This window comes from Borostomias antarcticus (genome assembly GCF_949987555.1).
Source record: "Borostomias antarcticus genome assembly, chromosome: 18".
In the NCBI taxonomy this organism is placed as follows: domain Eukaryota; kingdom Metazoa; phylum Chordata; class Actinopteri; order Stomiiformes; family Stomiidae; genus Borostomias; species Borostomias antarcticus.
In genome coordinates, this window is record NC_140251.1 from 8,690,827 (window position 1) to 8,718,500 (window position 27,674).

Sequence of the window (27,674 nt, forward strand, 5' to 3'; positions counted from 1 at the left end):
GGACTCCCTGCCTCTGGGTTAGGCCCCTCCCTGCAGCTCGGAGAGATACTGTAGGACTCCGGGGGCCCTCCACCGCGTCTCACCTTTGAAGAGTTGAAAAAACACCTACATGTCGGTTTCACACTGCAGCTACCTGCTGCTCTGCACCGTGGGTAAATACTCTCCCCGAGCAATGAGAGTGGAATCGTTTCGTCATGTCCACAGTGGGCGGCGGTATAGCTCAGGAGGTAGAGCTGGTCGTTCAGTGATTGTAGGGTCGGTGGTTTGAATCCCGGCTTCTCCTGACTACCTGTCGAAGTGTCCTTGGGCAAGACACTGAACCCCAAAATTGCGCCCAATGTGCAGGCAAGCACCTTGCATGGCAGCTGCCGCCATTGGTGTGTGAATGGCGCTCTGGGCTAGTGTAACAACTGGATGGGGAGTGCGTTACAAATGCAGTACCTATACCTAGGGAGACACCTTTTACTCCGTAAAATGCTGCTTACAAAGCTTGTTGCGTACAAACATCCATAGAAGGCTTCATACAAATATGACACCATTGCATGACAGTGCAATACTAGGATGCACTAGGCGAATCTCTGGTGTGCCCCATAATTATACTCTCAGGTCACAGTGGCTCTCTGGAGATACATAATAAGTCTAGAATGTTCCTCAGGTGACCCCATGCAGGAAGGCCTTTCACTATTACTATTGCTGTTCTAAGGTTCACAGCGTCGCTACAGAACCATAAAACAGGAATGTCCGCACAACAGTTACTGCTCCAGCAAGTTTTACTGTGTTAAAAACAGAGGAACACACAGTACCCCACCCAGCTGGAGAAGTGTAAGGGTTAAGTGGCTTTCTCAAGGACACTATGGCAGTCACATGGGCTAGTGACACTAGCAGCTGTCTAGCAGCCAGACCACAAGCCACCATATTTTTGCTGACGGACCTTCAATAGCTGGCCTTCTTCGCTGACCGCAGGGCGACCGCCACCCAACATTAACATTAGCTTGGATTGACATGTTGTTGCTTTGCTTTGTTTTCATACAGTGTTATTGAACACGATTTGTGCACAGGAGGACCTCATATCCCCTGACATGATGAGACCTAAGAAAAACACACTCTGGTCATGCCTGGACATGCCCCCATAGCTCTGTATCACTGTAGACTTGTGTTAGCAATCAATTCAGTCAGTATGTGTGGCCTTTTATAACATTGACCTGAACATGACCTAAACTGTGAATCACCCCCCCCCCCCCCCCCCCACACACACACACACACAGGCACACACACACATACACAGGCATGCACTCTCTCACAAACACACACACACACACACACACACAGGCACATACACACACAGGCACACACACATACACGGGCATGCACTCTCTCTCACACACACACACACACACACACACACACACGCATGCACACACAAACACACACATAAAAACAAACACACATACAGGCACACATACTGTACACACACACACACACACACACACACACACACACCACTCCCACTGTGTGCAGGGACCATGGGACTGGGCCCACCTGTAGCTTACTGTCTCAGGTGAGGGAGTTGATCATCTCCATAGCAACCCCATGGAGACTTGCAGGTTTGGCAGTAATTTGCTGCATTATTCACTGACACCTTTCTTGTGGTGTTGATGTTGTTGTTGTTGTCGTTGTGTTTGACTAATCAATAATCCCTATTTCCAAGCATCAAAGATCCTATCCACTTTCGGAAGGAAGAGGAACATACAATATAAACGAATGATGTTACTGTAGTATGTAGTTGTGTAGCCGAACCCCACACAGATAGCGCATTATGATTTGATGTCTTGTTTTGCTTGATTTGGTATCTGTTTAGTTTCATTCGACTGTAACATGGTGATGTTTCCTAGTAGGTCTGTAATTGTTTCCCATACATTATTTGGGTTGTCTGTGTTTACAGGCCAGGGGATATGGCTTTGTCAAATTGTTCTTCACTGGAATCAAGAGAGATTTAAACGGTTAATGTACTCCACATAGTATGAAATGCTTTGAAAGCTGCCTGCCATTCCTTCCCAAGCACCACATATGGAAGTCATCGCAGGATAAACCTGCTTACCAGCTGTTCTATTTCCCATGGCTTATGTCAGAGCCAAAAGCCATGTGCCAAACACATACTGTAACAACAATACAGTTGTTATTTTCAGCACAATCATGAAAGACTAGCAACAATGTTGGCCGAGAATTGAGCACTATTTAGCAACTACATTTTGGAGGTGAAGATAAAATAGATACGATAACCACCAAAATAGATATGATAACCACCAACAGTATAGTATTAACACCACCATTAACACCACATAGGCTACAGCACTATTGACAAGAAACAATAGAGCTGTCTGGCTCAGATTACTGTAAATTCCCCTGATCACCCTCTGTACTGGCAATAGTTTAAGTCAGAGGGAATAAAAGATGTTTGAGTGCCCTCTTCTGGTGCTGAGTATGTACTGAAATACTAGAGAGCATCTGCGCATGCGGCTGCACCTGCTACAGTATGCTAAATAAACTCTTATTCTGTCCTTGAAATAATCTGCTTCCCCCCAATGTACACGTGCCTCTCATGTTTTGTTCAATAATGAATCTGTCTTTAAACCAGATGTAAACTTTCTCTGTTTGCAAAAAGTATTGTTGTGTGCAGGGGTGTAGCCTAATGTCTGGCGAGTAAAGAAGTGGGTATAAGAAGTGTGTATACTGTAGCAGAAATGTTCGTTTTTACATTAGTGGTGTTTAATAATAGATTATAATAATAGCCTAATCTAATTATAGAATAATCTCATAAAATTCCATTCCATATGCTCATAATAAATTACAAAACATTTAGTCCGTGAGTCAGGCTGCTATATTTAGCTGACCTTGGTTTTGTCGGTTAAAGTTTTTTTCTCTGCTGATACTTTTGGGGGTCCCTCTTCTGAACACAGGAGGGGGCCCGCTGATATCCCTGTAGCATTTACTCATATTTACTCCCTTATGCCCAAAATCCCAGAAAAATTAAAATTTAAGTCAAATGCATCAAATTGTCAATGTCTATTAATAAAGATTTTATTTTATAAGATGATAAAGATCATGTACAATGTATTTGATTTAAAATGAATGCATATTAACCCTTTTAGGCCATGCCAGCAAAACACATTTTTCTTACCCATGCTGGATGAACCTTGCATGCATGTGTCATGTCTTGGTTATGACAGTCATGACAGTGTCATGTCAGTCTTGTGCACACCCCTTCGTGAATCAAAACCAGGTTCGGCACCATGGCTCCTGGACTAAAATTGTTAGTGCTGCTATTGACATTCCTAACTTTCTTACTTTCTTACTCCCCCCCCACCCCAAGGCTCAGCTGAGTGTGCTGTGTGATCCCCACCTCTCCCAGTGTAGGCCAGTGTTAATCTGCAAAGCCAGCACACAGGTGATAAAGCTCATTTGTGCTCACAAGGAGGAGTAGCGCATTATCCCGTCTTCACAGAGGTAAACTGACACATCGAGAGAGGGAGTCCCTATATAACCTGCCACGTCTTCCCTGTCTGGACAGCGTCTTGCTTCCTGAGAGGTCTATGCTGTGACAAAAGCCTTTTTTTGGTCCAATCCAGGTAATGCTTCCACTAAACACTCATCACCCAAAGCCTTGCAGGGGGGAAGGGAACTTCTAAAGTTATTGGATTTTTGGGGGGATTATTTGATCAACAAATGCTGTTGTGGTTATTCATTCACTCTAATGCTAAAGTACAAAAGTACACCACCTGTTCGCTAGTGCTGAAGTATTTAAGGATTAGTTTTTTTTTTATCAGCTTATTTGATAGTGAGGAGAAGACTACTGTTTATTCCACAGCTTATAGTATTTGTTGGACACATTTTCTGTGAATTGCATAAAATACCATGCTGCACAGAGTGTATAGCCTACAATTTCAGTGACCATCAAGCATTATTACACGGATCTCTGAAATACTGGATTCTGATTGGACAATCGCGCGTTCTACCGGTTTCTTGATCATTCACCGGTTTGGAGCAATAATCAGCGCTGCCAAGGGCAACACAAATATGTCTATGGGCGACAGTTGGAGGTTGTCTGAAAGTTGCTTAAGATTCTAAACAAAACGGTTGGCTTTTGTAGTCTTTTATGTGAAGAGAAAGTGTGGAATGATGATGACCTTCACGTAAATTTTTATCCGTGTACGTTGGTAAATAGCCGTGTAATAAGCGGGATAACGTATGGTTATGTGTGATTATCGAAAAATAAGAGCCCGACAGTGCGTTCAATATTTTTCGATAATCACCGGCTGGCCATAGGCCTACGTTAGGCTATCCCCTACTTAATCAACTCCAATACATTCTCTGGCCAGAAGAGGGGGTTGTTGGATACCTAAATTGAGACTGAACATGCAGTTCAGCAACCTCCTGTCTAGTAGCCTAGTAGGCTAGGCTATGTGAGTGATAGGCTATACTTCATCAAAAATGTTTGTAAATTCAATTTGTGGCCAGGTCTGAATTACACATTCATTAATTTACCTATTTCAGATTTGATTAGACAGAACATTGTGAATAGGCTACATTTAGCCTACAGTAGGCTATAGGAATTCTGTACAGGAAAGGACTGCTTCTAAGCCTACTGCCTTTACTCTAAATGATGCTGATTGTTGTTTAAGTGCAGCAAGCTGAACCTTTCAGTGTAGGCTGAGCTGCTGTGATGCTGTTGTGGAACTGAATATGTTGAATGGAGTGGCCATTTTGAGCACCTTTTACCACTGAAAAAATGTACAGGTGAAAAGCTTACACCTGGCACAGACGCTTTGATTACTCCAACCCCTCCTTAGGCACAGATACTTTGATTAAACTCCAATCCCTCCACAGGCCTCCATAGCCTACCGTTGTTGGCTGTGGACCTGTAGTCAGCTTGCATATCAGCTGTCCTCTCATTCTCCACCACCTCTGGAGGCCTGAGAGCATCCCTCTCTCGGTGCAGGGCACAGGCGATCCTGTCTGCTGGCCGCGGGCGCTGGGCCGGCCCTCAGCAGACTAATTCTGTCCTCTTAGCTAAGCCTTTTTTTGGGCCGTGCTGTGCCAAAGTAGATTTACCTTCAATAACCATTTATTAAATCTCCCCTCCATTAGACTCCCAAGCTTCCAAGAGCTGGCTGCATTAAGCCCGATTAGAGGACGCCAGTGCCAGTGAAAAGGGGTCTATGTGTCAAGTGTGTCATCGAGTGATTTATATCCCTCGCTGGTCTCCCTGTCTTGTCAGTTGACTGGCCAGAGAGTGGCGGTGGGGGCAGGGCAGCGCTATGATCCTCACCATCAGTGGATCCTCCATCACTTTCTCCTGCAGGTGACTCCGGGGTGTCTCTGGGCTCCGTGTGATTTGTAGCAGCTGTTACCGTCGACCCGTCGTCTGCACACAGAGAGGCCCGGCCTCTCCCTGGGAGGCGCTGGCAGAGGCTTTGACATGGAGAACAGGGGCTCCGGGGTGAGACGGGGCTCTTTTAACCGGGGCTCCATCAAGCGCACCGCTTCAGGCTCCCAGAAGGTAAGGGCCAGCCTGGACAGGCTCCACTCTAGACAGATCTGCTAGTGGAATGGAGCTCCACATGCAACAGGTGACTTTGTAGAGCATGGGGGAGCTGGCTGGGCTTAGTATCTCAGCTTGAGAAGTCTGACATGTTTTGTCCTGGTGGCTGATATTGACCTGCAGTTTGAATGATAATCATCATTATGTTCATATTTCAATCAAGCCTTTTTGAGCCATTCTGGTCATGTCTTGTGGATTATTATAAAATTATAGCACATCACATATTTTATAGATAATTTATTATACTGTCAGTCATTGACATATGGGATGAAAAGATGAATGATTCTTGCAGAGTACTCCCTTTGTCCAGTGTCTATCAATAGTTTGGATGTTAGACATGTAGACACAGTTTGAATTGTGACCTACAGTACAGGTACCACACAAACAGAATGTCTTCTTCGACTACACTCCTGGCTTTAGCTGGGACTCATGAGGAGCTGGATGTAACCTATGAAGGGGTCCATTCCTACCCCACCATGTGTGAGGTTACAGCTCTCCTGAGCTTGCATGTGAGCACAGACATGCTCATGCTAGTGCTGCTATGTGAGAGCAGCACATGTAGACGTGGAGGCCTGCGCTCTCTGCACAGAGAGACCAAGTGTGGTCTCTCAAACCGAGCAGACTGCTCAGAGCCACTCTCACCAGTGTTGCAGAGTAATCCCTCATAATGGCTGTGCCAGATTAAGCACTTTTATTCTTTCTAATATCTGCTTTCATGTGATTAACATACTCCTGCTAAATATGTCCTTGAAAGCAAGCAAGGAAGAGCAGCTCTGCAAGGCTGCACGGTGAGGAATGTGAGGAATCGCATGTGAGGAAAGAAATCAGTGTGAGGAAAACAGTAATAAACTTTAGCTTTCAGCTAGACCAAGCTGGGCCCAGGTTTTAATCAGAATATAACAGAGGAATTAAAGGTCCAGTGGCACCCACAGAGCAACTATTCAGTAATGTAATCCTCTAATGAAAGTACTCAAATGACCCCAAATGCCCCCTTTTATCTACAAAAATGACAGTTGAAAGTCTATCATGTTGTGTACTGTACTGTTGGCTGTCATAGCAGCATACTGGTGGAATGTTCACCTGAGCTGACATCACAGAGCCTTGAGTAAACTTTTTTTCTTCACATATCTATATTAATATATAGATATAGCAAATTAATTAGGGGAATTCTATAGGGCTGGTGATGTGAATATGTGTCAAAGTATTTCCTTACCGCATATGTTGTGATTAGCAATAGTATTGTGATTGGTGATACGTTGGGTCCACACTGTTTACAAAATGAGGGCTGCACATGCTCATTTTGAGCCGTCCATTTTGTAAACAGTGCTGACCGGCCTGGATAACTCAATATGCAATATTGTCAAAAACAACATACGTGGTAGGAAATTTCTTTGACACATACTGTACAGTATTCATTTCCCCAACACTGCAGATTTGACCTGGTTAATTTGCTAATGTAGATTTATGAAGAAACATAGATGTTACAGCACCTTTAAGGGTTATATTATGGTATTATACACATTATCAAATTAAATCAAACTTTATTTGTATACAGCTTTTCATACACAGAGGCAACACGATGTGCTTTACAGAGAGCAATGGGGGATGGACAGATCCTGCCCCTACATTTTCCAGGAAAAGCAATAACCAGTTCGCCCAGGGGACGAAAAAGTGAGCTGTAAAATTATTCCCTGACCGCTCTCAACAAGACGATTGAGCAAGCTCCTGGAAAATGTTTTAAGTCTATTGGCTATTATGTCAATAGAATGTTCATATTCTTTAGAATTTGTAATGAAGCCTAAGTAGGCTTCTGTTACAAAATACAATCAGTGACATTAGGGGATTTCCTTGACGTACTGAGATGCTTTACTCAGTGACTCATCTTGCTTATCTGATCTTTTGATAAGATCGAGTCTGTTACCATAAATTATTTGCCTTTTTATTTATGTTAATATTGTAAACTCTAATCCAGGATTTGGTTCATTGTATCCATGGACTATAGTCTTTACACTGGACAAAGCTGTACATGTATTCATGTTGACATTGTAAACTCTAATCCAGGATTTAGTTTCATTTAACATTGTATGGACTATAGTATTTACACTGGGTCATGACATCTGAAACAGCTCTTTGAAAAGAGGCCCAAACAATGAATGTGAGTTGGTTTTTTTTTTCATTCACTCTGGGTACTCTGTACTGTATGTACTGTAGCCTATGGTACTGTGTTTCTGAATGCTCAGTGGTGACTGGAAAAGGTGGATCATAACAATATATGTTTCATGCTAGCTGATATGATCATATTGTGGATACTTGTCTCTGATTGATTTGTGTTTGGGGGGAGAGAGACATATTAAAGGAACGAGTGGTCAAAGTAACCATTACATTACATTACATTACATTACATTACAGTCATTTAGCTGCTGTATCCAATAATTGCATTTAACGTAGGAAAAGACAATGTACTACTATTGCCAGAACTCACAAGTGCATCTCATTTCTAAAACAAGTGACTAAGAGCATAATCTAGTGCTGAAGACAAAAGGCAAGAATAGCAATCTAAAAATGCAATAGGTGCTTAAGAGGGAGTATTGTGGTAGTACTTCTTGAAGAGGTGAGTTTTGAGCCTGCGGCAAAAGATGGGCAGTGACTCTGCTGTCCTGACGTCAGTGGGCAGTTCATTCCACCACTGCGGGGGCCAGGACAGAGAAGAGCCTTGACCGTGTAGATCGACTGCAGGGGCCTCGGAGTGATGGGGCAACCAGTCGCCCCGAGGTAGCAGAGCGTAGTGGTCAGGAGGGGGTATAGGGTTTGACCATGGCCCGGAGGTAGGAGGGGGCTGTTCCTTTCATTGCCCTGTAGCGAGTACCAGGGTTTTAAACTGGATGCGAGCTGCTGCAGGAATCAGGAACCAGTCTTAAAAGGAGTGCTCTCATCGCCCCTTACAGTGAAGTCGAACAATGTAGACGTATGAATTCCTAACTACAGTAGAAGGAGGGTGCAAATGTCTGTTTTTTTTTCATTTTTTCCACCCTAGTCTCTCAGGATAGTCAGATAGACAAGACATATATTGGGTGTTAGAGTCTCAGGTTTCACTGAATCACTCGTCGGTATCACTTCCAACCTCTCTTGCTCACGCTGGGTTTGATCTCGAGTCCTCTGACTTGCCAACACGTAGGATCACCGTACATAAACACAGCTTTAATGAGTTACGCCACTGAAAAGCTATATCGATTTGATGGCATACTGTAGGTGGACGGTATTTATACTAAGGAGTAAGTTTCATCAATTCAACTTGGTTACACTCACCCCACTAAACTCACTCCACACAACACAGCGACTCCTGCTGGTTGAGCTGAGCCCAACTGTGTATCCGGGTCACGGTACCACTGTCACAGGTTTTACTTGATCGCACATCAGTATAGCTTCCACCATTACTTGCCCACACGGTTCGAACTTGGGTCCTCTGACTAACAAACACACGTGACCACCTCTCATAAACACTGTTACCAGCTACGCCCCCGAAAGGCCAGCAATTAGATGCCGTGGGTGGGCGGTTTTTATACTGAGGAGTGAGTTTCACCAATTCAGCTCGGTTACATTAATACACGGTCGTAGATTTCGCTCATGGTCTAGTTTAAGTTTAGTGGATTTGTAAGTACAACTGTGTAGATCACCTACAAGTTCCACTGTATATAATGGTTATCTTCAAACACTCTTCTCTTCCGTAATAATCAGGTTTTAGGGGGAGAAATGGAAGTCTCCCTCATGTAGTGTAAGACTCTTTCCTCAAGAGAAACATTAAACACACACACACACACACACACACATACACACACACATACACACACACACACACACACACACACACACACACACACAAGCCTTAAAACATGTCTTATGACTGTCTTAAATCTTAGGACTAATCAGTGACATGTTGTGCTCATGTGATGGCTAACTGGGTTTTCAAACCCAGGAGGACAATGAGGCCATTTACAAACAGGCAGAGTACAACAGCTATGTTCAAAAGATTAAGAGGGCTAACAAACTCACCAGACGTCTTCTAAAGTATATCACCCTAGTCCTTGTATCTTCTATCCTGTATAGAAATACTGAAAACACACTCAAATTCTAGCTACATGGGATTGAAAGTGAGGTTTGATATGTTTGACATGTCTGGGTTTCCCTCCTGTCGCGCAGGATTATGCTCTGACTCTGTGCATTCCATTCTTAGCAATTAGCAGCTTTTATCTTCACCCCTGCCCATCACATTCCACACAGGTCCCCAAATCCACTCTGATCCATCTCACTTGCAATGATCAGGCTTTTTGTTTTCTGGCTATGCTCCTTTGTGACACCTCAACAAGTACAACCTAGTCCTTATTATCATATTTCATATGATTGCACACTAACACAACCATATAAAGTTAAAATAGTCATTGACTTTTATGAGGACCAGATCAATCCATGTTTTTTGCTTTAACAAATCAAGGATATAACATATTTTATTTGTTGTAACAGTTGTATTGCAAGGGCAGATATCATTGTGCCATTCACAAATTGGAATATATGATTGAATACAAGCATATACAGTCTCATCATGTTGCCCACTAGATGGTAGGGCATCAGAGGACCCGTAGCTACTCTGGAACAGGGCGCGCTGTGATAGCTCACGCCAGGCTGTGGGTCAGCAGACAGAGGCCATGTGATTCCATTAGAAATAGCAGGGGGTGAGGCGGCCGTGTAGAAACAGCTCTCACACACTGTGATGCTCTCTTCAAAATGGGCAGAAGGATGAAATGTTTCAGAGGGAACTTCCCGTCTCAGAGAGATTGTCCTTGAGGGTTATTTCTACTACTCCAGCCAACGTTTAGTGGTTTTGAATCCCTTACTGTATTCTGTCATTCCAAGTGTTGCCATTGTAAAACACTGTAGAATGTTTGAGTTATAATAACATAATCTGTTCCCTTCCAGCCTCTTTCAAATCCTGACAATCCTAAACTTCCCTGACAATCCTAAGCTTATCACGCAATTCTAATTCTCATTTTGTACAATTGTCTTTTGTATTGAACAGTCACTTTTTTCCCCCTCAGAAAATTCTGTCCGAATAACAAGTGATTGTTGCCAAGCTTGCCATAAATCCTGTTAATTTGCGCAGTACGACAATCTGGTCCTGTAGTATCCAATTCTAGGTCTTGAAGGTTTTTCAGCTCAAAGGGCTCTCTAACGAGGCAGGTACTTGCTGACAGGATTTAGATTTGAATTGTGCGGATAATGCGTCATGCTGCGTCATACTGGCCGAACCTCTGTGGAAGTGCTCTTTGTTTCATTAACAGCAGTCCATGTGCATTTTTACCTGCTTTACCCCTGACTCGGAGGGGGGAAGGGTTATCCTACCCAGGCTAGAAAGCAGGCAGACAGAAAGAGACAGACAGACAGACAGACAGACAGACAGACAGACAGACAGACAGACAGACAGACAGACAGACAGACAGACAGACAGACTGACTGACAGACAGACGGGCGAGTAGGCAGGCAAGCAACTACAAACCACTCGTCTTCAGTCAGGCTCAAAGCCATAAAAGGAGTGTTTTGAGAGACTTTTTGAATTTCACAGGTTCTGAATTTACCATATAAATTTACCACTATATAGTTATTTATTCCTCCATGCCTTGGTATGTGTATATTATTCAAATATCCCTTCTTTATAAACATATGCATTTTATAAATAATAAATGTGCTCAAAAGACACACATAAACGTAAACAAGAGGCCTTCCGGAGCCAATTCAGAACTGCCTGGTCCGAGCTACCAAGTTGAAATGTTTTTTCTTCAACCAAAGCCTGGTTGGGGGAAATAAAGATTAACTGCAATTAGCCCTGGATGGCCTTGCTCTCAACTGGAGACCAGTCGTGTCTTAACAAGGGGCCTTTCAAAAGAATGCCTTCATCCAATTCCCTCAATTATGCAAATTGGGTTGAAATCGAAGTGGTTGGAGGGGGTGGACATTTTCAAATTAAAAGTTGGTGAAGCTCCTTTCCTAGCTGCCTTTGCTGAGCCGGACTACATGCTACCAGGGCAGCCGTCTTCTTCCTCCATCCCATCCCACTCTTCCCATGACGACAAGATCATCCTCACTGGGATGTGAGCGTTGAGAAAAGAAGTCTCAACAAAAACTGGAGATTAGGGGGTGGTGCTGGCTATCAAAGTAGATTTATTGTGCCTTGTTCTGTGGAGGGTTGAAAACACCCTGTGGGCAAGGAGAGAGGGGTCATGGGACTCCCAAAAGGATTACCTTGAACTGGAGTCATGGGACCCGGGCGAACAAAGAGCCTGCTCACATGCTCATCATATGAACCGCAACCTCATAAAGTGATGTAGTTTCATGTCCTGTGGGATTCAGTGGGACCAGTGAACCAACAGAGAGAGCACCCTGGTAGGGGACCACCAGAGCACAGCACCAGCCAGGGTGAACCCGTCCCTGTCCCAACCTGGTTCCCTTTCCTTCAGCGCCGGAGGTAGGACCTGCTCAGGCTGGAAGGAGGACCACATGTAAGCAGATCTATATGGCTCAGATGCTACAGATAAAATGGTAATGGATGGTATGATGGTTTTGGATTCATGTCTTCTGTTGGTGCAGGGTTTTGATGGTTTTAGACTACTGTGGGACAGGGTTGCAACATCATAACCAAGTTGTGGTGACAGGACTGTAGACAGACAGCAGCAGACAACAATACACATTTTGGTATATTTAGCAATAATGCTCAAATAATTGTTTAGTTAATAAAAAAAAAAAAAAATCTAAACAAATGCAGGGGTTTCAAAAATAATGATACTTTACATTACATACATACTTTTTTTGTATGGAAATTTTGATTTCCCAAGTTGTTCAATAGATTGGAAACCTCAGTCTTACAAAGTTCCAGATTGTACACCCAAAATGAAGGGAGCACACTTCTACTAGACTGGTGTGTGTGTGTGTGTGTGTGTGTGTGTGTTTGCGCGTGTGTGTAATTCGTTAATTTCTAAGCATATACTGTAAATATGTGTTAAAATAGATGTCAGGGACTGCTTCTATATCTGATGCTGTCTCTCTTGGCAAAATGCTTGATTTGTGACAAGGCTTTATTCTTGGTGACATTGTTAACCCTGTCTCCCTAAACTTCCTGAAAAGAGCTTCCAAAACTTTGGTTTTAATTAGGACTCCAGCACCAACAGGCCCGGACAGGCGCTGCTTTGAACCTGGGTTATTTTTGCCCAGCACTGGAACCAGATCAGACAGCGGTCAGAGGCGGACATATCTAGAGGGAATGCTACTGTTGTGTGACAGATTTCAACTGGCTCTTTCTCAGAATCAAACAGAAGAACAATCGCGACTCACAGCAGATCTGTTATTCGATTTGCTATGCACTAATAACCCAAGGCAAACGACGCGCCCTGGATGGAACCACCCTTCTTTTGTGATAATGTCCCCTATGTCCCCTCTATCTATCTACCCTTTCAAACCATACAATAATCGGCGTGCCTGTCCTCTGGAACTCTAAATATGTCTTCAAGACTCTAGGGAAATAATCATACATAACAGTGTGTTAATCGCTAGCCATTTCCTCCTCTTAGACCTGTGAGGCTGATTGGCCGATGTACAGTACCTCTACCTCACAGACCTCTTAGCCAGGATCACAATCGTTCTCTGCAGTAAGAGGATCTGGAGTATTCAGGGTAGGGAAAACGTGGGATAGACGCTGAATTCTTGTGCTAATGGTTTATTCAACACATCTGTCGGCTGTACCGTTTCAGTCGGCCTGTACGGTAAATCCTACACAGTGGTCGATGACAGGAATGAATGAAAGACTTCTGAACAACTAGTTTACTGGAGAACCAGGCTAATCTATATCTTTTATCTTTTTTTTCAGAAAGCTTGGATAGAGAGAACCTTCCAGAAAAGAGAATGTGTTTACATATTTCCAAGCAGAGACCCAACTAGGTAAGCTGATTCACTGGGCATGCAAGCACTTTACATACAGTAGTTGTGCAACACTTGGCACATTATGACGTACATGACCTCTCGCTGGTCGGGAAGAGGGGTCAGGAGAACAAGAAGGCAGAGCTTTGACGATGATAAATACACAAAACACGAGGCTGCCGGCTCCTTATAAAGCCTTGGCTGTCACACGTCACGGACAGACGAGCAGAGAGAGGCCAGAGAGAGAGCAGGCCTCACCTGTGTGCTGACAAGTATCCGCCAGAGACTGCCGGACACAGACATGAAAGCCCCCGGCCAATCTGGGTAACGAGGACAGGAGACAGAAAAAAAAAACTCTGTTAATCAGCGACTGATTCAGCGAATCACTTCTTGTTGTCATTCTACTGTGTAGAGTTGTGTGTTCCGTGATCAAGTTATATTTATCAATCAGGAATCAGGGCATAAACCAAACCATACAGTATGTCGGCTCTTTGTGTTGATTTTTTTGTTTTGTTTTGTCAAATGTTATTGCCTTGTAATACACCTGGCATCTCACGCCATACTGATCTGATTAGTGAGTAAGTTTTGTTCATGTGTGTCCCACATAGATGTGCCTGTGGTCAACTGAAGCTCCAGCATGTGGCCATCCCCCCTGGTGCCATCACCAACAAGCCCTCAGAGGAGAACCACCAGCTGGTACAGATCGATGCCCAACAGGAGAGGTGGTCTGTGCTCAAACACACACAGACCTCCCCGACCGACGCCTACGGCACCATTGAGTTCCAGGGTGGAGGCTTCGTCAACAAGGCCATGGTACGCACGCCTCTCAAGCACACAACAAGACTCTCACTGTCCCACTCAGACAGATGACCAGAGCGCACATGATATCCCTGAGGCTCAGGAACACCGAGTTCAGTTGCTCTGTTCTTCCTCCTCCAGTACATCCGCGTGTCCCACGACAGTAAGCCAGACAGCCTGCTGCACCTGATGGTGAAGGACTGGCAGCTGGAGCTGCCTACCCTGCTCATCTCCGTCCATGGAGGCCTCCAGAACTTCGACCTGCCGCCCAAACTCAAGCAGGTGTTCGGGAAGGGACTGATCAAAGCTGCGGTCACCACCGGAGCCTGGATCATCACTGGTGGGGTCAGCACTGGTGGGTAGCAGCAGGATATATACAACCATGTACTAATGCTGATTCTCCACTTAAGCAAGTGCCAAACCACTCTAAACCCCTAATGGCAATAGATTACTCTTTAGCGGTCAGTAATTCTGGCACATTCGAAGAGAAACATTCAAGTCAAAGGTCACATATTAATCTCCATCTCATAAATAAATACTTGAAATGCTTTCAATGGAATGGATTTAACAGTACATCAAAAGTACCACGTGTACACGTGTGTGTACTACTGCGTACACTTTTGAATATTCATCCTGCTGTCTCTGGCTCTCCTCCCTCCCCAGGGGTGATCCGTCATGTGGGGGACGCGTTGAAGGACCACTCCTCCAAGACCCGAGGGAAGGTGTGCGCCATCGGAATCGCTCCCTGGGGCATCGTGGAGAACAAAGAGGATCTCATAGGAAGAGAAGTGAGTAGAGCGCGACGCTGCAGTCCCCAGAAACGCTAACATGATACTAGCCTGTCCTACACAGCAGTCCCCAGAAACGCTAACATGACACTAGCCTGTCCTACACAGCAGTCCCCAGAAACGCTAACATGATACTAGCCTGTCCTACACAGCAGTCCCCAGAAACGCTAACATGATACTAGCCTGTCCTACACAGCAGTCCCCAGAAACGCTAACATGACACTAGCCTGTCCTACACAGCAGTGCCCAGAAACGCTAACAAGACACTAGCCTGTCCTACACAGCAGTGCCCAGAAACGCTAACATGATACTAGCCTGTCCTACACAGCAGTGCCCAGAAACGCTAACATGACACTAGCCTGTCCTATACAGCAGTCACCAGAAACACTAACATGATACTAGCCTGTCCGACGTGTTTTCACATTACACTACTGCTGCCTCCGACCTTTCTTCAGTGTGACATCGAGTGTTTTTTCTGCGCGCTCCCAGGTGACCAGACCCTACCAGACCATGTCCAACCCCCTGAGCAAGCTGTCCGTGCTGAACAGCAGCCACTCACACTTCATCCTGTCGGACAACGGCACCTCGGGGAAGTACGGCGCCGAGGTCAAACTCCGCCGGCAGCTGGAGAAGCACATCTCCCTGCAGAAGATCAACACCCGTAAGTCGATGGATGGATGGATGGATGGATGGATGGATGGATGGATGGATGGATGGATGGGTGGGTGGGTGGGTGGGTGGGTGGATGGATGGATGGATGGATGGATGGATGGATGGATGGATGGATGGATGGATGGATGGATGGATGGATGGATGGATGGATGGATGGATGGATGGATGGATGGATGGATGGATGGATGGATGGATGGATGGATGGATGGATGGATGGATGGATGGATGGATGGATGGATGGATGGATGGATGATTGGATGCAGGGTGGATGAAGAACATCTCTGTGACCTGTGGGTTTCCCTTTGTCATCCTATGCCTGGAGCTCGTGATAAGGCAGGGAAAGCAAAGGGATGCTCAGCTGTCACCACTAACATCGTCCTGGACACACGCAGGCACGTCCATGCCTGGGGCTGAAAGAAAAGCGTAATTATTGAGGACCACAGCAAGTTTCATGTCACCCATCCCTGTAACACTGTGCCTTGTACTGCACCAAGATAAATACAAAAAAAGATTAAAGAATGTTTCCTGCTGTGTTTCAGGCCTGGGTCAGGGGGTCCCTTTAGTTTGTCTGATTGTTGAAGGGGGTCCCAACGTCATTTCCATCGCCCTGGAGAGCCTGAGGGACAGTCCCCCTGTCCCCGTGGTGGTGTGCGATGGTAGCGGCCGTGCCTCCGACATCCTCTCGTTCGCACACAAGTACTCAGAGGAAGGAGGGTGAGACAGCAGGCACACCTACTGTAGTTGCTTCATATCTGCAGCTTGAGCTATTCCCCAGCGGCTGTTACCATGAGTCTGTAGGTCTGCATGTACTGTAGACCTGTAGATGATAATAGACTGCTTGTTCCTCGCTGAACGTGTATTGGTCCGGTCCAGGCTGATCCCAGATGACGTGAGGGACCAGCTCTTGGTCACCATCCAGAAAACCTTCAACTACAACAAGAGCCACTCCCAGCAGATCCTGCTGCTCATCCTGGAGTGCATGAAGAAGAAAGAGCTGGTGAGTAAAGGGATGACTAGGCGATGTCCATCTATGCACACAGATGTCAATGAACACTTCACTTTAATGACGCATATGAATGTGTAAACATGTGAATATCTAATACCAGTATGTGAATTAAATGCTTTTTATGTATGTCAATAAACATAGTCCTTGTGTAAAGCATTTTGTTCTCCATTTTCATTCATCCATTCACTCATGTGTCCAGCATCTTCTCCACTGTCACGTGAATAAATGTATTGCCCCACAACATTCCCTGTCGGTGTGTTTGCTAAAGTACCAGGTCGTTCATGAGTTTCTCATCCTAATCCTCGCTATCTATCTCCGTTCGTATATCCCAGTCTGCGTCCATCACCACCAGGCCTAATGTGAGGGTCAGGGGGTCAGCCTTGTGGACAGGCACTTAGGCTATAGACAGCTGTTTAATTCCATGTAATCAGTGTATGTACACGCTCTCCCTTGAGAAGCCGCAACATTTAAGTGTGTTCGGACTTTGCGGATTACTGCATTTGCGCAAAGCGTCTCTCAGCGTGTTTTCCTGACAGCCTGATAGGTCAATAGTGGCAACATTTGTGCGACGGCAGCAGATTTCGGGGCGGGTAAGTAATGTGATTAGTCGTTAGTAATACCCAGAGGAGATAATCTCCAGACTCCATACATCTGGGGCTGGGAAGATCAGGGCACACAGCCACCTGTTTCACCGCCTCTCTATTCTTCATTCATCGCTCCGCGGAAGGCTCCCAGCATGCAGACGGAGGACAGCGGCCATCTCCCTAATCCCCAGGTTGCTCTGCCTATGCTAATTCTCCCAGGCCCACGTTAGAACTCCAGAGTGTTTCTGTCCCTGGGGTATTAGATTACCAGAGGTATTACCAGGACATCCTGCTCAGATAAGCAAAGCAATGTGAATCTAGTATGTCCTAGTATTTACAATGTCTATATACTGAATATATATACAATATGTACCATGTTGCTGTGCTTTTCAGTCCCAAAGGGACTTTTCACTGATTCAAATACAATGGCAGGCCTGTTCATGTTTCATGGCTGTATTTGGTTCGTTAGTTAAGAGCCTGCCCCCCCCCCCTCCCGCTTTAAAGCTGTAGGTGTTTCAATGTCACTGTCTGATTTTTTCATAATCCTTGCACCCAGCTAAGTGCATTCCGTGTGAACAGCTGGGACATATAACCAGAGTCTCGGGTTCGGAGCCTACAGTAGATCCACTCACTGGTGCCCCACCTCCACATGACTGCAGTTTATCTGAACTGAATTACAGGCTTATGAATAGACAGCGCTCACTGTTCATAAAGATTCAGCCCAAAGGTCAACATGTTGTCGTCTCAAAAAGGGCCCACGGGATTTCACTCTACTGGCCCCTGGACTGAGAGACACATGAAGCATTCATTATAAACGCATCCACAGACCAGTCCTGAGAGACCATCTCTGAGATACCAGCCCTGAGAGACCATGTCTGAGATACCAGCCCTGAGAGACCATCTCTGAGATACCAGCCCTGAGAGACTATCTCTGAGATACCTGCCCTGAGAGACCATCTCTGAGATACCAGCCCTGAGAGACCATCTCTGAGATACCAGCCCTGAGAGACCATCTCTGAGATACCAGCCCTGAGAGACTATCTCTGAGATACCAGCCCTGAGAGACCATCTCTGAGATACCAGCCCTGAGAGACCATCTCTGAGATACCAGCCCTGAGAGACTATCTCTGAGATACCAGCCCTGAGAGACCATCTCTGAGATACCAGCCCTGAGAGACCATCTCTAGGAGAGCTCTGTCTATGGTCACACATTATGGTCACACATTCATGCCAGCCTATAATCGCAATTACCTCGGCTGCACATGTGACAGGGCCCGGCAGTCAAATTCCAAGCACATTAGTGATAGTGAATTAGTCGACTGTGTTCAGCGGTAGACTGAACAAACGTATTCTTCAGTGACCGCTGCATACTTCAAAACAAGCATGAAGCTATACTGAAGTAAATACAGTCATCCAGTATCATACACACCGTCCTTTACGTACATACTGTAGTCCGACCCTCCTTCCTCCCAACTTTCCTGTTATTCATCAGTCTGTTCTCTCACTCACTCACTCACTCACTCACTCTCTTACTCACTCCTTCACTCACTCATTCACTCCTTCTCTTACTCACTCACTCTTTCACTCACTCACTCCTTCTCTTACTTACTCACTCTCTCTCTTACTCACTCACTCCTTCACTCACTCACTCACTCACTCACTCACTCACTCACTCACTCACTCACTCTTTCACTCTTTCACTCACTCACTCACTCACTCACTCACTCACTCACTCACTCACTCACTCTCTTACTCATTCACTCCTTCACTCACTCACTCACTCACTCACTCACTCACTCCTTCACTCACTCACTCACTCCCTCTTATTCACTCACTCCTTCACTCACTCACCCCTTCACTCACTCACTCACTCACTCACTCACTCACTCACTCACTCACTCACTCACTCACTCACTCACTCACTCTCTTACTCACTCACTCACTCTCTTACTCACTCACTCTCTTACTCACTCATTCCCTCACACTTCCTTGTCTCTTCTTCTCTCAAACACAGATAACCGTTTTTCGAATGGGTGCTGAGGGACAGCAGGATATTGAAATGTCCATTCTAACTGCTTTACTAAAAGGTACTGACATATCTGTTCACATCTGTCCCAGATCCTATTACAATTGAATGGTTTACCACTAGTGGTGGTTTCCCAATGATACATAGTAATGTCTGACATCATGCATATGTATTAGCAGTCTTGGCTTGGCTTCAGGTGTTGAGTCATCATGCTTTATACTTGGCAGCCTTGGACATGTACACATGACTGTGAATAAAATGTGTGGACTTAAATAAAGTGTGTGTGTGCGTGCGTGCGTGCGTGCGTGCGTGCGTGTGTGTGTGTGTGTGTGTGTGTGTGTGCGCGCGTGCACGAGTGTGTATGTGTGTGTATGCGTGCGTATGTGTGTGTGTGTGTGTGTGTGTGAGCACATATGTGTGTGCGTGCGTGCGTGTCTATGTGTTGTCAGGCACCAATGCCTCGGCCCCAGACCAGCTGAGTCTGGCTCTGGCTTGGAACAGAGTGGATATCGCTCGCAATCAGATCTTTGTCTATGGACACCATCTTCCAGTGAGTGCTCTCCTCCTCACTCTTTAGTGTGGTTCTCAGGCAGTAACCGTTGCATTAATAAAACACCTAATTAACTAAATATAAACATGACGGAACACAGGGTAACAGTGACTGTGTGTGGTCACTGTGCTGCAATCAATGAATTATGATCAGTCCCACTGTGCTATGATGACACCGTGTATTCCCTGACCGCTCAGCCGGCCGACGCCACAGGCTCCTCCACCACCACCTCCACCCAGGAAAAGAAGAGTCCTCCCTCTGCGCCCCGCAACAAGGCCCGTGGCAAGAAGAAAGGCAAAGGAGGCAAGGCCAAGCCTGAACCTCCACAGGAGACTGATCCCAGGAAACTGGAGATCATTCGCTGGGTAAAAAAAAAATAGACTATTATTTTGACGTGCCATGAGTCTGGGTTTGTCGGTCTGAGGAAGCCAGTGTGTGTGTTTTTATGGTCTGGTGGTGGTGTGGTGGTTTCTCTCAGGTGAGGATGCCTGTGTGTGTGTGTGTGTGTGTGTGTGTGTGTGTGTGTGTGTGTGTGTATTTGTGTGTTTTTATGGTCTGGTGGTGGTGTGGTGGTTTCTCTCAGGTGAAGATGCCAGTGTGTGTGTGTGTGTGTGTGTGTGTGTGTGTGTTTTCATGGTCTGGCGTGTGGTGGTTTCTCTCAGGTGAACTCCCTGGAGCAGGCCATGATGGACGCGTTGGTGCTGGACAGGGTGGACTTTGTCAAACTGCTCATCGAGAACGGAGTGAACATCCACCACTTCCTCACCATCCCCCACCTGGAGGAGTTGTACAACACGGTGAGCTGTGCCTAGCAGTACCTAGTACTGTCACCTCACAGCAAGAAGGTCTCCGGGCCTTTCTGTGAAGAGTTTGCATTTTCTCCCCGTGTTCGCAAGGGTTTCCCCCATAAAAAAAAAACAATAAGAAAAACATGCAGAAGAACCGATCATTAACGCTGTCTGTCTCATGGCGAAGACGGACAGGAGCCCTTGGTTGGCCCCCGGGCGCGTCCCATGCACGCTACCTACTGTCTGCTCCCGACTGCCCTTGGGTGAAGGACGATAGGATGGGTTAAGAGCAGGAGAAAAATGTCATCGGTGGATGATCGGTGTGTGTGTGTGTGTGTGTGTGTGTGTGTGTGTGTGTGTGTGTGTGTGTGTATGTGTGTGTATGTGTGTGTGTGTGTGTGTGTGTGTGTGTGTGTGTGTATTTCGGCATTGCCGTCAACACCGTGTGATGTATGTACTCACTGTGTGACAAATAAATATGTTTGTTTGATATTTGTTTGTTTTGTTTAACTGGAGAGCCATGCCATGCGTGGAGGTGTATGGCTCTTTTCCATTTATGAAACATTTCTGCTCTACATCCCCACAGAAACTGGGCCCTGCTAATACTCTCCAGGTTGTGGTGAGGGAAGTCAAAAAGGTAACTAACTGGACGACCTTTCGTTCTCCACGGTAGATAGTCCTTCAAGAGCCCTTGTCTAATTTTGTGTCTATGGTGCTGTGCTCCCTATGCTGAGGTGTAGTCTTGTGTGAGCAATGCTTTTGTGCTTTTTGCAGGGAAACCTCCCCCCGGATTATAACATCACCCTGATAGACATCGGGCTGGTGCTGGAGCACCTCATGGGTGGGGCTTACCGCTGCAACTACACCAGGAAGGCCTTCCGTAATCTCTACACCACCCTGTATGGGCTGAAGAGGGTGAGAGGAGAGCTATCCCTGTCCGAAAATCAGCTACAGTATCATCCACACAAAAACATGTCTGATATCAAGAATGTCTGATGTTAATTGATATATATATCTGGGTTTGTTTTGGGGGGGTTTTGCAGCCAAAAGCCCTGAAACTCTTGGGAATGGAGGTAAGGTATCCTTTAGTTTGTAGGAATGTAATTCTCTTTGAGTTTCTGAGAATAAATTCCACCCTCCTCAACTGGATTCCCCCCCCCCCTCTTTCCCACCAGGATGATGAGCCCAGGCCCAAGGGGAAGAAAAAGATGAAGAAAAGGAAAGAGGAGGAGGTAGAGATCGACGTGGATGACCCGGAGGTCTGCCGCTTCAAGTTCCCGTTCCACGAGCTGATGGTGTGGGCAGTGCTGATGAAGCGTCAGAAGCTGGCGCTCTTCCTGTGGCAGAGAGGGGAGGAGGCCATGGCCAAAGCTCTGGTGGCCTGCAAGCTCTACAAGGCCATGGCCCACGAGTCCTCCGCCAGCGAGCTTGTGGAAGACATCTCCCAGGACCTGGAGAACAACTCCAAGTAAGTTCCACCGGCTTTAAAGTCACAGTCTGGTGCCTTGACCAATACAAGATCAAATTCCTGGATACATTTTGCTTTTGCATTATGTCTTGTAACGCTGAAAACGTTACATTTTAAGAACAAGGATATTTTGAGCAAGGATATTTCTCTATCTTTCGCAGGGAGTTTGGTCAACTGGCTTATGAGCTCCTGGATCAGTCCTATAAGCATGATGAGCAGGTGGCCATGAAGCTCCTGACGTACGAGCTGACCAACTGGAGCAACTCCACCTGTCTGAAGCTGGCTGTGGCTGCCAAGCAGCGTGACTTCATCGCTCACACCTGCAGTCAAATGCTGCTGACCGACATGTGGATGGGATGCCTGAGATTTGGCAAAAACACTGGCCTAAAGGTAGCTTTACACATATGCCCATCACATACACACACACACCTAATGAGCTATATAAATGATATTTGGACTAGTAATAGATTCCTGTCCTTCCAGGTTATTCTGGGCATTATCTTTCCGCCCCTGATCCTGCTGTTTGACTTCAACCTGGGTGACGACATGTCCTACCAAGAAGACTCTGGAGATGGTGACAAGGGCAAAGACAAGACTGACGACAACAAATCCAGCAAGGTTCAGTTCGACCCAAACAGTCGATGTCTTTAGAAAAAAAAGTGATTCTGCTCTTTGTTCTGTACGATCCCATGTGTCTGGCTACTGAAAGAGATCGAGACCTAGAGAGATGAGTAGCCTAACCGTGTCCATCGTGATCGTTCCAGGAGGTGAACGCCGAAGCTGTATCCAGGAAGGGGGATGAGGAGGAGGGCAGCAGTAAAGTCCACAAGGTTCCCATCGGGAGGAAGATCTACAAGTTCTATGATGCTCCTTTCACCAAGTTTTGGTTCAACACTGTGAGTGGCCTGCCTCGTACAGCGCCCTATGGGCCGTCTACAGAATTACACTCCACAATGGATGATCGTGATGAGCTCTATGCCTTTTGCATGCGTTCTCATATACTACCCAGGATGTTTATGTTAAACAGTATGTTGCCACTGTGGCCTCTGACAGATTTCCTACCTGGGCTACCTGATGTTATACAACTACATCATCCTGGTCAAGATGGAGCGCTGGCCATCCATACAGGAGTGGACCGTCATCTCCTACATCATCACCCTGGGTTCTGAGAAGATCAGACAGGTAAACAGAAAGACGGTGTCCATTATACTGTATATACAACAGTCGAGACACAGACTTTACTAATTTTGAAAAATTAAGTCATAAAATAAGATTAACTTTAATAATCCTCAGGGGAGAAATTTGGGCATTGCATGGCAGCGAGAACAGATTACACATTTATATAAATATGTATAAACTGTGTATAGTAAAGTGACAGGTGACATGGGGGGCCAGGTGTGTGTGTGTGGAGGGGGGGGGGCGCGTGCGCTCAGGCACTGCTATAGAGCCATGCGTCATTCACAATGTAGACAGAATGTACAGTAATATGGCTACTTGGCGGTATGTCTCGTCGGCCTCGCTCCCCAGATCCTGATGTCGGAGCCAGGGAAGCTGAGGCAGAAGATCAACGTGTGGCTGGAGGAGTACTGGAACATCACGGACCTGGCGGCCATCTCCACCTTCCTGCTGGGCATGATGCTGCGCCTGCAGAACGAGCCCTACATGGGCTGGGGCAGAGTCATCTACTGCATCGACATCATCTTCTGGTACATCCGCGTGCTGGACATCTTCGGAGTCAACAAATACCTGGGACCCTATGTCATGATGATCGGAAAAATGGTAGATCTAAACCGTTGGACGTGGCCTGTCTGACCGCCTGCTTGTTTGGGACGTTGGGAGGGAGGGTTGGTCTAACATAACGTTTCTCCCCTGCTGTGCTTGGTTGTCGGCTTCCAGATGATTGACATGATGTACTTTGTGGTGATCATGCTGGTGGTGCTGATGAGCTTCGGCGTGGCGCGTCAGGCCATCCTGCATCCGGATGAGGAACCCACCTGGCGCCTGGCCAGGAACATCTTCTACATGCCTTACTGGATGATCTATGGAGAAGTGTTTGCGGACTCGATAGACCGTAAGACTAGAGTTCATAGTAAGATTTCTGTTTCCTGATTCCCAGGGCGGATGATCAGTCCCATCTACATAGAGGCTCATCCTTGTGGTGAGTCTGTATGGATCTGGCCTTTCTGTCACATTCATAATGATCGTGCATGGCTCCCTCTGCAGGCCTGTTTGCAAAAATGCAGGGCGGGCGCTTGCCTGATTCTTGTACATTCTTTGTCCCCTCCTATCCTCCTCAATGTCAGAGGACCTGACCAGGTGCCATTTGTCTTGTGACATCATCATAGAGGATCATTCGCCCTCTAGTTAAATTCATATGAACTGTTTCTTCTGTCACGGTGAAGACAAGCCATTGAACTTTCTCTCAAAAATCACCCCAGTTGCACAAATCACTGTGGTTAAGCAGGGCACGGTATTAAGACTTCAAACGTATCCAGTCTTGATCATGACAGAGGTGTGACATGTAGACTTTGTTCATGACTTTTAATCATGCCTCTCAATATCTCCATTCTCACTGCATTGCTGGAATTGCTTGAAGTCTATGCCATGGAAATAAACCGTGAGTACTCTCCAGATACTCTTACATTTTGCCAGTCTAGAAACCTCGCCACACATGTACAAACAACAGTTACCCTTTTCCCCTCAGCTCCCTGTGGTGAAAACATCTATGATGAGGATGGTAAGAAGCTTCCTCCATGCATCCCCGGTGCCTGGCTCACCCCGGCCCTCATGGCCTGCTATCTCCTGGTGGCTAACATCCTGCTGGTCAACTTACTCATTGCTGTCTTCAAGTATGTTTACAGTTGGAGATTTCACTGTAGATGTTTTTTTCTCCCAAAGCTGGAATCTTTAAATCTGAAAATATTATTGTACACAGTAGCTATGCACTCTCTATCTCTCTCTCTCTAAGACTCACTTTCTTTCTCAGTAACACATTCTTCGAGGTGAAGTCCATCTCCAACCAGGTGTGGAAGTTCCAGAGATATCAGCTGATCATGACCTTCCACGACCGTCCCATCCTGCCCCCGCCCCTCATTATCTTCAGCCACCTCTACATCCTCTTCAATAGGCTGTTCCGACACTGCCGCAAGAAGAAACTGGAGGGCGAGCTGGACGAGAAGGACAGAGGACTGAGTGAGTCTCTTCTTCCTTCAGTCGTAACGTCGCTGTTGGGTGAAAATCATTTAACTCCATTTTGGATTGTTTTCACCAGACAGCGACGATAAGCTAACATGACTTAGATAATGCCCATTTAAAGACAGTGAATATTCATAATGAGGTTCCACACCATTACAGGTAACATGCATGTTTAATTAGTGAAAGTATTATCAGAGCTAAACTATTAGGATGTTTCCCACAGAGCTGAGGCTAAGTCCAGACGATCTGAAGAACCTGTACGAGTTCGAGGAACAGTGTGTGGAAGAGTATTTCCGTCAGAAGGAGGATGAGCTGAAGTCTTCCACCGATGAGCACGTCAAGGTTACCTCAGAAAGGTAACACATCAACCCAACTCAATCTCTAAACCTTGGTGGGAGAGTGCCAGTAGTCTCTCCTGATGTTCCTCTTGCTCGTTCTCCCGCTGCAGGGTTGAGAACATGTCCATGCGCCTGGAGGAGGTGAACGAGAGGGAGAACCACATGAAAGCCTCCCTGCAGACGGTAGACCTGCGCCTGGCCGAGCTGGAGGTCATCCATGGGCGCATGGCGGTCGCCCTGGAGAAGCTAGCCGGGGTGGACAGAACCGAGTTGACCCGCGCCCACTCCCGGGCCTCCTCCGTGTACGACATGTCCACCATACAGCGCCACGGCAGCATCAACAGTGCCGACGGATACAGCCTCTACCGCTTCCAAATGGATATTGAGGAGCAGAGAGAGGCAGACAAGCTGACCCAGTCAGGCACGGAGCATCAGAGGAGCTTTCGACAAGCCTCAAGCAACTCAGGCCTCAGCACCAAGGAGTACGGTTACACGTTAGATGTGGACGTAGGGGACAGGAAGCGGACCAGCTCCTGTGTGGATATCCTGATATCACCGTGTGACCAGAAGACACCCGAGACTGCGGTGGACACAACTACAAAGGCAGCAGCAGCAGACACTAGAGATCCATATGATAAAGCGTTAGAAAAAGCAGGTCAACCAACAGCAAGGGCCAAACTGGAGGCAGCCATCTCCTGCCCCTTGAAGAGGTCCACATCTTTGATATGCTATCCTCACGAAGGCCTGAGCACCTCTCCATCCTCAAAAAGGAAGGCGATGAGCAGCGTCATCTTCAACCCAGCTGAGGGGGGCGATAAAGCTGCCTTGGCTTCGGACTACAGCTCTCTAATGGACCAGGTAGCCAAGAACCCGAGTCACTGGCCAACCGGTCTCGAATATAAGGTCCACCCTAGCCTCCATGGTCACATGCCCTGTGTGTCGATTTTGAGAGCACCTGTCCAGCAGCCTGACAGGCCAACTGCCCCTGCGGGTGCTGAAGAGCAGAAGCCTCAGAGGGGGCAGGGCCCTCTGGCCGCAGAGCCTGAGAAGGATCAAAGGAAGATCGAGAAGGCAGCCCCAGAGGGCAGAGCTGTGAAGAACAGTGTCGACAAGGGCCTCCTGTTTGTGGCCGACGAAATTTTTTTCCCGTCTCGCAGGTCAAAAAGTTGGGACGCCGGTCAGCATCAGCGGAGGGCTAAGGGTTTTGGGGAGAGCATCGATAGAAAACCAAGAGCTGCCAGTATTGAGAGAGACATTGTTGGGGCTTGCGGGGGCTCAGTTGATGAGGCAAAGGAGGACAAGAAAGACGAAGATGAGAGGGGAGGAGAAGAAACAGAAGAGGCAAGAGACATACGGGAGAAGAGTGAGGGAAGGAGAGATCCAGAGAACAGAGAGGGGGTATTGCAGAAGACAGAGCCAGAGAAGAAGAGTGATGTGGGGGAGTGAGAGGAACAGAGAAGGGTAGAGAGGAGAAGCTGCCAGCAGAGATGTGAAGTCTGGTAACCATAGAACACGACTTACAGCTGTCACTGTAAACATTACACTCTATCCTGTAGGTTAACATGCACACAGACGTTTCATTTCCAAGATACAACTTTCAGTTCATTTATTTGTAACATTAGTGTAACAAAAATAATACTTCATTGTCCCCCGCCTGATGAAAACGAGGGGTGGGGATATTGATTTGACCTCTGTACGTTAAGTGTGTGTGGCGTGTGTGCTGTACGTTAAGCATGTGTGCGTGCATGTTGACACATGTACCAGAACCCACCATCTCGCAACAATTAACTTTTCCCATGGCCAAGAACATTTTGCTTCGTACATAAAAAATCACACACAGGTGGTGAGGTAAGCGGTGCAGGTCTATGAGCAATCTCTAATGCCCTCGGTTGGTGTGCTATTG

The 27,674-nt window shown here is 46.5% G+C and overlaps 1 protein-coding gene across 1 annotated transcript; it reads left to right on the forward strand.

Annotated features, from left to right (window-relative positions):
* Positions 1-194: 194 nt before the first annotated feature.
* Positions 195-27,217, forward strand: LOC311320725 (transient receptor potential cation channel subfamily M member 1-like; the record flags this gene model as incomplete). Its single annotated transcript, XM_084452543.1, has 28 exons — positions 195-227; positions 5,399-5,557; positions 13,509-13,579; positions 14,167-14,371; positions 14,498-14,711; positions 15,020-15,144; positions 15,634-15,805; positions 16,356-16,530; positions 16,690-16,813; positions 19,421-19,493; positions 19,882-19,982; positions 20,180-20,347; positions 20,645-20,779; positions 21,357-21,407; positions 21,545-21,685; positions 21,814-21,843; positions 21,946-22,238; positions 22,400-22,628; positions 22,722-22,856; positions 23,003-23,134; positions 23,292-23,420; positions 23,766-24,017; positions 24,135-24,327; positions 24,835-24,855; positions 24,943-25,087; positions 25,225-25,430; positions 25,657-25,789; positions 25,882-27,217. The coding sequence occupies 28 exons, from the start codon at positions 195-197 to the stop codon at positions 27,215-27,217; spliced, it is 5,181 nt and encodes a 1,726-aa protein (XP_084308669.1).
* Between the last annotated feature and the right edge of the window lie 457 nt (positions 27,218-27,674).